The sequence below is a fragment of the Boleophthalmus pectinirostris genome, unplaced genomic scaffold, assembly GCF_026225935.1.
Source record: "Boleophthalmus pectinirostris isolate CB_2022bp ecotype Guang Dong unplaced genomic scaffold, ASM2622593v1 HiC_scaffold_13, whole genome shotgun sequence".
Taxonomy (NCBI): Eukaryota; Metazoa; Chordata; class Actinopteri; order Gobiiformes; family Gobiidae; genus Boleophthalmus; species Boleophthalmus pectinirostris.
Genome location: NW_026571036.1, coordinates 18009727 through 18023207, shown reverse-complemented (window position 1 = coordinate 18023207; position 13481 = coordinate 18009727). Strand labels below are relative to the sequence as shown.

General features: G+C 37.9%; 1 protein-coding gene across 3 annotated transcripts in view; it reads left to right on the top strand.

Moving 5' to 3' along the window:
- Window positions 1–9462, top strand: part of fig4a (FIG4 phosphoinositide 5-phosphatase a) — a 28265-nt gene extending 18803 nt beyond the window's left edge. For all 3 annotated transcript variants that reach the window (XM_055149464.1, XM_055149462.1, XM_055149463.1), the window contains exons 22-24: window positions 3917–4002; window positions 6664–6738; window positions 8990–9462. In XM_055149464.1, coding sequence (XP_055005439.1) covers window positions 3917–4002; window positions 6664–6738; window positions 8990–9167 — 339 coding nt within the window. In that variant the 3' untranslated portion in view covers window positions 9168–9462. The remainder of the gene's footprint in view (window positions 1–3916; window positions 4003–6663; window positions 6739–8989) is intronic.
- The last annotated feature ends 4019 nt before the right edge of the window (window positions 9463–13481 follow it).

Genomic DNA, 13481 nt, shown 5'->3' with positions numbered 1-13481 from the left:
ACATTGTTACACAAACCCATACTTGCCAGAGCATGATTTTGTCCAGTCTCCAAAGCTAAGCAGGGTTGGGTCTGTATAGTACTTGTCATTGGGTCCTTAGGCAAGATACTTAACCTGCATTGCCTAGTATGTGAGCATGTATGCGCGTGTGTTCGGTGGTGTTTGAAGGGGCTGATGGTGCAGATTGGCAGCCTCGCTTCAGTCTTCCCCCAGGGCAGCTGTGGCTACAAAGGGAGCTGACAACCACCGAGTATAGAGTGAGTGAACATAGCTACTCAGTGAAAGACATGTCATACAGTCCTGTTATTTTGCCCTACTTTGCTCAGTCACATCTTGCCACATGTCTCACCATCACAATCAGTCGTTCTCATTTATTTCAATACTACGAATGAGACATGAGGCATATGACACACAGACTTTTCATTATACATGCTTTATCACAATTTGTTCCAACTCAGAAAGAGCAGGTTTCACATTTGACCTACATTTGGAGGTGCAATGTGCGTACATTAAACAGAATGTAGATCAGTGTGTCAGGTAAGAAATCACATATCACATAAGACGGTATTGTATGAGCTTCTGCAGATAAAGGTCAATAGGCTTAAAAGGCCAATGATTCAGCTATAGTTTCAAATGGTATTTACAGCTGCAGTGACATCCATAATACACATAGCGAACGTGACTTTTGTCTTTCTTCCATTCTCTGTCGTCCTCTCCATGGGTCCAAAAGGCCCACCAGGTTGGCCACCGTTTGTCCTCAATTGTCCAGACTAGTAATGTAGGTCAACCATTGCTATATTGGCATTAAATTGCATCATTATATCTAGTGGTCATGTGATGATGTATTGAGGTGTCTGAGTAGCAATAAGATCAGGAGTGTCACACCTGCCTCGTTTCTAGGTTAAGAGCTTGGGAACTTTAGACTGTTCATGTGGAAAATACCCAGGTAAATAAACTCAGTCTTACGTCACTACTGAGGGGGAATATTGTGGACTTTCCCATTTCCAAAAACAATGTAAAAATAATCTGGACATGGTAGAAATGTACTTATGGTCTATATCAGTAAAGGTTTTTTTTCTTTAGAATGGTTATAATTGTTTTTTGGTTACAGTGCCAAGAGTAAACACATTGGAGACATTATCTGTCCCATAAAAGTTTGCTAATTAGAGTAGTAAGATAACCCAATAATTGGATTTGATTTTTGTTGAGTGTTTACATGCACACAAGATCATCTGATCATCCAATACAGCTGGTGACGTGTCAATTCAATCAGTGAATTTTATTCCTTCATGGCTGCGAACATAACTGTAGACTAAGTGATTTATTTGAAAGACAAAGTACAGATTAAATGTTTGTCTTTGCTTCATTAGTTTACCATTTTTTGTACAATTTTCTTAGTTCACACCTGTGCAGCCAGAAAGAAATCACACATTAAACACATCAAATGTAACTGTTTACATGGCATTTCAATAATCTGATAACTCCAGAAATCTGATAATGATCCATATATGTTCTGACAGTTCTTCACATCAGTAGCGCTCAGTATTTGTCTAATGTATGAATGAGTGGAGACAGAAATTGAATACTGTGAGATTTAGTCCAAGAGGACTTGAATGAGAACATATATTTCCTCTGTATGCTCCAGCACCTTTTCTAATCATCCTTTGACTATGGACAGTGGCAGGTCGCTCCCTGGAAAGAGAGCTGTTAATAGAAGAACTGACACTTTCATAAAGACGTCACCATTCACGCTCTTCCACCTAGTAATCCATGAGGAGGGACACAGGCACGTGGAAGACAAGCCCATTCGGCATGCACAGCCATGAACCAGACCCCCACTCAGATTAAGCTAACAACTGTTTACCAACCGGATTTTGTGTTACATGTTTTGGTTAGTATCAATTGATTAGTATCAATATAAGTTTATTTTCATATACAGGTTAGCTATCTTTATGCACACCAAACAACAGTTATGCATTGATTAACTGACATACAGTATGTCATCATCAAATGTTTGGCTTATCTGATTGTACTAGCTGTCTGTTTTTTAACTATAATGTTATTTGAAGTTTCAGTGGTAATTCAGTTATATCGTGGTTCTTACAATTCCTTGGTATTAACATATAATAACATGGTATTTAAATGGCTAATCCTGGGTAATTACTAAATGCTTACAAAAACGTAGATATTTAAGGTGGCAGTTCTTATGGACTTTAAAACAGTAACCTGGTAAATTGATTTTAAGTTATGAAGTTTCATGAGGGGAACCAGACATGAAACCACTACACATAATAGACAATAATTTGAGATATTATACTTTTTTCCTTTCAATAATGGCTTTAATTTTACATTTTGTAAGAGTAAATCAGCAAGGGCTAATGTGTCCAGTTCTTTCTAATGGTGTGTGTAGTGTGGCAGCCGCTCATCTCTCATCCTCTAAAGAGAGTTGCTCATGAATATTTGGTGGCGGGCGGGGCAGGTGGACCTCACGTGTAGCGTGCACACTCCTTTGCCTGTGTCTCGTGTCTCTGCCTTCGAGCTCGTCCCTGAGAATGGATCGGCAGAGCGGTGGCGCAACATAAAACTGTTGAAATATTTAAACACTAGATCATTAGCCCGTGCACCATGTAATCACACACTTGTTTCATGTACAGAAGCAGCTGTGTGGGTGTATGTTGTGTGTATATATATTGCACATATTGAACGCAGCTTTCTCCACCTGCATGTTTGTGCGTCTGAGTAGTTTGTGTGCTTTTCAGATTGTCCAGTGCTTTCACAGCTGCTATTTCCTGGATGGCGTCCTGGTACAGCATAATTAGTTATATTCTTCTGATCAATACTAATATGTTTAACAAAAATCCAATGTGTTGTGTTAAGCATATTAGTGCTATGTCAAAAGCCATCAAAATGAACAATGACCTAGTCCCCTTGTAAGCATGCTGTTACATAACACACTGTGAAGCCTGGCTCTCATAAATCTCACTATTATATATTAATTATGGATTTTTAGAGTGGTGATTTATACTGTATTGCATTGCACACTGCTACATAATTTAAAGGCGCACTCTGTAACTTTTCTGGTGAGGAGTCCACCATCTCCATAGAGATGTTATTGCTTTGCCAGGAATGTTTCACAGTATGGCATAAATGCATATCTTGTATTTAATTAATGTGGTGCTGTGTTATATTGCTAACACGTACCTTTTTTAAAAACATGCACTGAGTGGACTTGCTTCTCCACAGATCTGACCTGTACATTTCCATGAAGATGGATAACAATAATGCCATATTGTTCAAAGCAATGGCATCTCCATAGAGACAGAGCACATGGCAGACCCTCTACTAGAAAAGTTACATAGTGCACCTCTAATGTTTTTACCAATTTAGTTACATAAAAAGGAAAAATACCTGTTCATCTAGCCATTTAATTTAAAATAGAAACTGTCTGCTAAAAATACATTGTTTGTCTGTACAATGCAGTTCGCCACAAGGGCAAAAATAAAAAAAAGTCCTCCTTGGTAAATTATGTTTCCATTTTCATCTTTTTAATACTTAGAATTGATTAGCCTTTCTGATGGAGGTTGTTTTGCGATCATACTCTATTAATTGTGTATTATTATTTGGGCATCATGTGAGAACTACAGGAGGGCGTTTGGTTAGAGCATGAGATCATCTAATGTCTGTTATTGTTATGAAGTCACGCGTGCACTGGGCCCCTTCACCACGACATGCACTTAATGTATGAAATAGCTTTTTGATTGACTGTCATATTTCTGATCCATTGCAGCACAGGGTCATAAATACTAACTTTCTCAACATGATTATTAAAATTGTTTCATAGCAAGATATGAACTGGTTTGAACTCATATCTTCTATCCTGTCCAAGGTTACCTATTTTCAGTTTTTGTCATTTCAGGACACGCAGCCTCAGCAGAACAAGGAGCCATATGGACTTAAGCTGTCAGAGTTTCCTGATGAGAAGGACCTACTCATTTATGAAAGGTAAATTGTAATTTGTATTATTTTTCATGATCAATAGTGCCACTGTTTGGAGCTATTAAATACATGTACTGGAAATTACTTTTTCATTTGGTGGTATTCAAAACACAGTTACAGTTAAAATCAAATACACTGTTGTTCTTGATTAAACTGAAACACTGAAACATAAAGCTGTTTGAATCCTATGAATACAGTACTCTGATTAGATCCTGATACAAATTACATTTTAATACACTAATTGGTAACTAAAAAACATTAGTTAGGGCTGCAAGATTTATAGCAATCAAATCGATACTGTAATTTGAATGACGCAATTAACAAATCACAGATCCTGCAGTTTTTGAAGTGCCTTAATTTCACAAAACACTCTTATTCTGCATAAAACTGCTAACCCTGTAGTTTAGATCTGTACAGATATGTTCTGAAATATCATTCTTGTGTTAGCTTGTTAGTTCATATCAGTCTTTTTGTCAGATTTTCTGGCAAGTTTAAATTGTGAACTTTGAACAGAATCCTATTATTAAAATCTAAATCACAAATCTAATCACAATGCTTACCAGAAAAATCGCAATGAGAATTTTGCATCCCCTGCCTAGTCTTAGCAAGAACACCTACAGTGGCTTCATTCAACTATTACAGATTTTGTCCTTCTTTAACATTATCAGTTTCCTTGGGTAACTCGTCTCAGAGGCAGTTTGCGTTACATATCTCATTTTAACTCAGCCAGCTTCTCTCCAGACTGTCCTTCATAGTTTCTATTTAAACCTCTTTGTGTGGAAGAATAGTCAGGCCTGAATAGCCAATACTAACACACAGTGTTGAGTTTTCAAGTCACTGGGTCTGATGGTTAAAAAAAACTGCCTTAGACATCCAGAGTCTCCTACCTCTCTGTATTTATTTTCCCTAATATTTCCCAAACTGTTGAGCCCTAATTTAAGTATTCGCTGTAACACTGGTAATAACACTGGTCCAGCCTTAATGCACACTGTTGCTCACATTTCTTTGTCACGCTGAACTGAACACAAGTCATTTGTAGAGTTGCTGTCTTTGCTTTCCACCTATACTCATTTATCAGTCAAAATGGTTGTATTTATTCTTGTTGAAAATGCACCCAGTGAGCCAGAGTCAGCTAGCGCCTCGGGCCTCTGCCGCTGATGATTTGCAAAAAGGAACATTGTCAACTCCCCCCTTTGTGTGCATCCCAGCTCCGACCTCCACTCTTTGTCCACCGCGACATTCTCTCAACCCAAGGATTCATTTTCAATCTGGACTTTCGATTTCAGCCTGTCCTTTAACTCCTCCCACATTTGCTCTTAACAACTAAACCTGCACACGACTATCTGTTCCATCTGTTATTTGACAGGACAAACTGGTCAAGAATATCTGGTACCATCATTCAAATCATCGTTCCTAGTTTGTTTGAACCTGAAGCTGCCTGGTAAACTCAAATAAAATTCAAATTGTAGTGAAGAATGCAGCTCATATTCTTCATTGTGCAACATAATGAGCCAGGGTTCATTATCGAATGTTGGAACGACGCCAGATGTGTTAGTAGAAGCCAAAGCTAATCAATGCATTAATATTAAAATCATAAGCAACAGCCAGAGGGAACTGTAAACTCTTGTATATTACTGTGTCTTGGTGTGAAATGACCGCTGGGAAAATTTCAGATTGGATCATAAACACTGGGGAAACCTCAACAGTCACGATTAACTTAATGCTTCCTCATTTTATATTCAAAAAAAGGTGTTTACGATTTAGACCTGATTGATATTCTGTGATGAGTTTCCATTCTTCTGTTAGCACTAATTAATGTGCTACACTGTTTCTCGCTCAAAATGGATATTCCCTTTCACTTTAAACAACATTTAAACATTATTTTAAGTGTTATATTTCTTCATGTTGATGTGAGGGTCAGGATGTTGTGCAGGGTACTTCATATTTCACAGTGCATTGCGTAACTTTTTGGTAGGGAGTCTGACACCTGCTTGATTCTATGGATATTCAGCATTGCTTTGCCTAGAATGTTCCACAATATGACAGTAAAGAGCTCTACATAGGTGCTGTTTAGTGTCTAGGTGCTTTTATTGCGTAAAAATACCTAGAAAAACAGGCATTCTGACTGTAAAGGGCTTTGCCTCTCCACAGATCTGACCTGTAACTTGGTCTAGTTTGGTCTCCATGAAGATAGAAAGGTTTAATTAATACCATACTATGAAACATTCCAGACAAAGCAATCACATCTCCATGGAGAAAAGTATTTGACAGACCCTCCATCAGAAAAATTACACAATGCATCTTTAAATTGCATGTAAAATGATACACTAAACAAAAGGGAGTACACTGTTTAAAGGTGAACTATGTAACTTTTCTGGTGGCTTAGGGTTCACCAGAAAAGTCTCCAGGCAGATATTTTTGCTTTGCCGTAAGGATCCTGAGTATGGCATCAGATTTCCTCATCTCCATGGAGACAAGCAATGGTGGAACTCTCTCCAGAAAAGTTGCACACTTCACCTTTAAATAGTGCCACTCATTTTGTTTAGTGTATCATTTTATGTGCTATTAAAATATAAATATAAGTCTACTGTCTTCTTGAGGCCATTACAGACACACATACAGTAATCACTGAATCAACAAAGTATGGTCTTGTCTGTATTCTTCCAGGTTTGCTCATCTTGGTGAGAACCAGCATCAAGTGGAGAGAAATAAAAATGCCAGACTTTCGAGCGTCCTTCCCCTGTGAGTACTAAAAGAAACGTGGCAAAATGAGATGTTTAGTCACGTGGCTTTTTATTTAGAAGCACTTAACATTTGCTCAGGCCTCGGGATGATCGACTGCATTTGTGTTCTCCTAAGTGCTCCCTCGCACTCAAGCTCTCTGAAGGTCTCTGGCTGTGCACTGTTGGATCTTCATTTCTTTTCTCCACTGCTCCTTCCCAGGTTATTTCAGAGCCCACCGAGTCCTTTAGCTCGGTTCGACTGGCTGCACACGCTCCACTCAGTTTGGACCACGTGTACAATGTGACAGCACAGTCTCTCCCTCTATTTCTTCCATTTGTTTTCTTATCTTCAAGGCATGTCACACCTGCTGCTTTTATTATTTATTTATATTGTCATTTTATCACACAGAAGGCGTTGCAATGACAATGAAATGTGAAAAGGTGTGATATGGAATATTTTTGGTGGGGATTCTGCCATCTGCTTATGATGGGATGGCTTTGCCTGGAGTGTTTTACAGTATGGCATTAAACCTGACTCTCTCTCTCTGTATAGATTGCGTGTCTGTTTCAAGCTATAAAACCATATGCAGTGAAGAAAATGTGAGATAAATTAATGCTATATTGTGTAACATTCCAGGCAAATCGGTGATATCTTCTCAACTTACCCAGGCCAACATTGTAATTAAGAATCTGCTGTCAGTGCTTTCCTTGGTATAATGAAGGTAAAATAAAATAAAAACATCAAGATTAAATTCACATGGGAAACAATAAATGCTTAAAATGTTCACAGTTTTATTTGGTTGAGCTGTTGTGCAGGTGAGTTACAAAATGTCTCCCTATTCTGTTCATTACCTGTTATTACTCAAACTTGATTTTCATACTAAGGAGAATGTTCAGTTCTCAGCTAGGCCTGTCACGATAATTACTATATCAACTATCATATTTTAATACATTTTGGGGCTCAGTATTTATCACATACATACATTTGTTGCAGTAGTAGAGAGGTTCTGCTATTTTTATGTAATACAGTAAGATTTGAGCTGTAGGGAGATCCAACATCCAAGTATTTCTGCTATTCATTCATATGCTTGTTAATGATACTGTATTTTAAAATTTACTCAAATCCTCCTTTATTTTAATTGTGTCAGAGGCTTAAAGTAGTTTCAGTATTTATAATTTATTGTGATATTTCTCTGTACCCATATATTGTGCTTCAAAATTTCAAAAAAAGGGATCATGACTGGCCTATACTTAAGACTACACAGATAACAGGAAACACTGTACCACAATAATATAATGTTATTTTCAACATAAATCATTTTTCATGGTTTCTTTGATATTACCGCGTGATCTTAGCAATGTTCTGAATTACAGCTGATCAAATGTAATCTAAAGCTTTTCGAGAAAGGTCAAGGTTTAAATGCATTTGTTATTGTTTCAGTATTGATTCTTGTTCAAATTGATATTTCAGTGCTAATTTTAGTATCAATATCTGTTGTCTCTGTTGGTATAGATCTCTTCTCCTGTCTCCTTCTGTTAATTCATTAGTTTCTTTCATCACCTCCTTCCTCATGTTGGGTTCACGAGGGGCTGCAGGTGTCTACAGTTGTGCAATAGAGCTATTCTCAGACTCTGTTATATGTGCCTGTAATCTGGGGAGGTCTACAGTTCATGGCTCCCTCTATCTCAAACAAAAAGCTTTTCCATGAATCACTTTCACAAAAAATACTGATATTAATGGTGTCTTTCTGTACCTATGCATTGTTAACATTTTCTGATCACTTGCGCAACTAACATCGTAATACTCACCACTTTCCCATATAACCCTTAGTTCACCCCTTGGTACATTTTTTACTTCACAACTTTTCTTTTTCGTATAACTTTGGCTATATATTTTATGTACATTTTCCACTATTTGCTTGCAGCTGATGTTATTACTTAGACTAGAATTTTCCACTGTATGGCTTTACACATTTAAACTTTTCATGTTTTGTTTTTATGGGTTTTTTTTAGCAATAAAAGCCTGTAATTGAACTGCAACTTTTTCATACTGTCAAAAATTTTAATAATATCCCTCCACCCATATAATTACATAGTGCATCTGTAAAAGAAAACTGTTTTCATATTTAGATGTAATTGTCACTTTGATGTAAAGCCTCAGAGAAAGCAATGTTTACTTCCTAGAACCTGTTGACATGTCTTCATATCCTTTGTCCTGGTAATAATTTGGACTTGTGATCCTTACCAGTTTTATTGATTTTGTCTTTCAGAGAAACGGTGTCCTGTTTCCCAGAAGACAGTGTGTTTGAGGTGCTGGCTCCGCAGGTGGACACAGACAGTCAAGATGTGTTTGAGCGCCATGTGCTGACGGGACAGGGCCAGCTGAGGGCGCTGTGTCGAGAGGACATGCTGATGTACCGCGAGTATGTTAAGAATCGATACATGTGAGAGAAGAAGAGCAGGAATTGTTGACCATATGTTTTACCAGTTTAAATGACTTTAGTTCTGTTTTTTAACTGTTTTAGAATGATATTGTACATACTAATTTGAGTGAAATTGTCGTATGCTTTTTTGTTGTATATTTATGCTTTTATCTTATAATTTATGTGCCTTTTAGATTTTTACTTTATTATTAAGACATTATTTGGATTTCATGTATAAATCATAACTGGATAATAAACAAATAATGCTGTAGATTCCATTAAAATTATGTCTAAATGCCTCGATGAGGTATTGCAACTTATTTCCCCTTTTCTCTGCGTTAATCTGTTATGTCAAAGTAAAACATACCTGTTCCTGCCCTCTCTAATTCTTCTTCCTTTGCTCTCTTTTGTTCTTTCTATCATGCAGCCGTTATGAAATGTCCACTTTTTTTCTTCCTTTCTTTCTCTCTCTCCCTTTCATTTTCACACCTTCTGTCTAATACTCGAATTTCAAATGCAGGTGCCACACAAGATGTCTATATGTGTAATCCACGCACTGGGAAGTGGTGTACGCCTGAGCCTCGTGAGCTTGTTCACACATGATGCATGTGAGCAAAACTGGCAGCTGACAGAGCTTTTATTTTTATTTCTAGTTCAAACTCAATTGCCAAGTGTTTTGCAGAGAGCTTTTTTTTCACATAGTCAAAAAAGAAACCGTTTTCATCAAAGGAAAGGTAAACGACAGTCTTTTTTAACCTCTCTTGTCTGTTGTTTGCTACATTTTTGTTTCAAATCAACAAACACAAAGCACATCGCCCCTAGAAAGATGGGTGGTGTTCAAATGTAGTGCATATGGTAATATGTTATAGTTGGTTATCCCTCACAATTAGTCATCTCATGCAAAATATAAAACATTTTTAAATACCAACAACTTGAAAATGTCTGCTCTTTTCTTATCTGGGAAGCTAAGCGAAGTACGTGGATGGGGACTACTGGGGATATCAAATTCCACAGTGTGGTTATGGTGGAAGTGGCCAGAGTTGATGCAGATTGGCAGCCTTACTTCCTTTAGTCTGCCCCAGATAATGTACCATTATTACTACATGTCACTTGAGCTACAGCTAGAGTCTGGCCTCAGACCTTTCACATTTTGCCCAAAAAATGCTAAATATTCTGCAAACTATTTAACAATTTGATCTAAAATTACACATAAATACTTTTAAAGTTCAATAAAGCACTGATTACACAATGTTCTTTCATTGACCCAGTGGCCTAAAGCACTATTATCAGGCACATAGTTGTTACCATATTAAATCTTGCATTGAATTTTTTTTTTCCAACACCAGAAATCACTAAAATTAAGGTCATGGTGACATCTTCAGTGCCGTGAATGCAGTGGGTCTCCGATATTATGTCAACCAGTCGTTTTTGTCAGTGAGAATTACTTTTTGTACAACCAGGAGATATAATTTGTGTGTTTTCTTTGTATAATTGGGTCAAGTTTAAGAGTAGTTTGAAGTGCACCGTGTGTGGTGTCCGGAGTCCCATTTCAAATTCTCTTTCCAACACAGCGTCTTTGTTGAGTTCATCCATTATCTTCCCAATCAGCGTGGGTTTCAACTTCCTGTTCCTGTTAGATCACCAATAGATTTGTTAATTGCTAAAACACCAGAGGCAGATTTTTCCCCTTGAAACCTATGGATTACTCATACATGTATTGTCATAAAAGCTTGTACCATTTGCACTTATGATGAATATTCAGCATTTTTCAAGCATGTTTTTGTTCCTCAGAGCAGGTGTCTAGTTACTCAGAGGCCTCTCAGCAGCACATGTGGTGTGTAGATGAATAAAGGCATTTTACTGGGGTTATTTTTGGCCAGGCTTCACAGAAATGCTTAAAAATAGGAGAGTAGACAGTAGGGTACTAAATGTGATGAGCTTCTGTTTTGAAAAGAAAATCCAATTAGTTAATATTAAAGCACAGAAAGGGATCTTATTATTGGGGTTGTGTTTTGGTGGTTGGCCGTCACCAGGCTCTTCATGTGACCACTTTCCCTCATGAATGAATGCACGTCCCAGCTCCAGCCAATAACAATCTGTGCATCAGCAATATGGACAGTTTGGTCTGTACTACATTAAACCACTATTCTGGTGGAAGGTCTGCCACCTGCTTGCCTCCATGGAGATATGGTTATAGCAATATTCCATAGTAATTTAATCTAATGTAATCTGGTGTTTGTATTGTATTTTACAGTGACATTGAATGGCTTCCTTGTCTCTATAAAGATGAATCAATGTTATGAAATACAGACAAAGCAATAACATGTCCATGGAGATAAGCAACTGTTAGACCCTCTGCCAAAAGATTACATAGTGCACCTTTAAACATGGTTCACAAATGGCATGACGCTGGAGAGGCTCAGTTGAGAGAGTGTGGACTTTGAACTGTGGTAAGGATAATTAAGACTTAATTTTGTTTTTTTTAGGCCTAATTGATTTTGAAAAGTTTATTGACCTTTAAAATAAAATATGAGGCTCTTTTAAAATGTGTCAGAGGCAGAATAGAATATAATGGAAGAGCAATTTGTCTTGGGCACAGTGCTGCATAGTTTTTTGGCACAAAACATTAAATAACACAGACAATAATGAAAGCCCTTTACAACATTTAAAAGATAGCATTCCCATTTCACTCTGTGGATTCAATCCAGGTGAGCTCAAGGTCCCATGGCCCCAAACTCTCAAAGCATTTAATTGGGTGACTATAGTGAACAAAGGGGGAGTTAAAGGTTCTTGTCATTACCCACCTTGCTATTATCCAAGGTCAATACAACAAGACAATGAATGGAGAACAGCGAATTCTCTATGACTTGTAAACCACGCAAGAGCCAATGGCAATGGCTTACATCAGGGGTGTCAAACTCATTTTGGTCCGGGGGCCGTATCCAACCTACTTTGATCCCAAAGGGGCCGGATCAGAAAACTCATGGCATATATACCCCAAAAATAACAATAAGTTCAAATATTTGTGCAGAGAAACGCAAATCTATTACAGCAATATTTTTTAATTGATGAACTCTTTCTTTTACAAAATATTATAATATTATGAACAACCTGAAACTTTAAAGAAAATCCAATTTCAACACAAAGTTTTAACTTTAACTTGTATGCAAATAGGAATAAGTCAATTTTCTTGGAAAATTCTGCACTCGGCGTCCACTTTTCTCATTTTTGACATTTTGCTGATGAGGGTGTTACGGTCAACAGTCAAAACGATCGTCCTTTAAGAGCGTTTGGAAAGAGACAAGTCTTCATTTGTGCTGCACTGGTGGGAGGGGCCACGCACAGAGGCGCTGGAGATGCTGCTGTGCTAAGCGATGCTGAAAATTACCAATATTTTAATAGAAAATATAATAAAAATATTTTAGTAGAAAATCAGCCAAGGGCCAGATTAAAGGTCTTGGAGGGCCGGATCTGGCCCCCGGGCCGTATGTTTGACACCTGTGGCCTACATGATCTGTTTTTTTAAAATTCATTTCGATAGACTGCTGTTCTTTTACCAAATATAAAAGACTGGAAGACAAATCATTTATATGGCCGAGAAAAGGGTTGTAATTTGTAGCAGCACTGCCCGTACCTCTCAGTAAGAGCACTATTGTACTAAAGGTCTGTTTGTTACGTCCCTGTCAGTAACGTGTAATGGCTATGCAGAACACACAGTGCCTACAAACACTCTTCTGTCGGTTTGTGTCACATATGGACAAGGCCACGGGTATACAACAAAATTTGCCTAGGTAAGCTTTATGTTTCTGATTCTGACTCCAAACTCTCTCTTAGCTTTAGTATTTAAGGTCTATGGTGAAAATGCAAGAAAAAGACTCGTTCTTGTTTCAACTTTATTACTCGATTTGGTTCTTGTTAAATTTCGCTTTGGATCTTCGCTAAATAGATAAGCGCCTGGGGGATTGATTTGATTTATAATGGTATATGAATAATACTGTGCCACATTGCTTATAATATTTTGTAGTTACAGCCACAAACTAAAACTTCAGCTTTATTTTCCAATTTAAGACTCCTGAATTTCCCATTTCATAGACTAGATCTCGGTTGGCTCTCTCCGTGCGTATTGACGTCGTTGAGTTTTGCGCCTCATGTGCGTGGCCGCTCGGTCCCCTCTCTTTCTCCAATCTTTCTCCTCCCCTTCTCTTTCTCTTCACATGTTATCCCCCTCACCGAGCTGAGCACTACTACATGCTTCACACCGTCCATGCCCAGGCGGTCTGCCCCGCGTGGGAAGCACGACAATACGGCGGGATTGACACGATACAGCTGCAGGAGATAC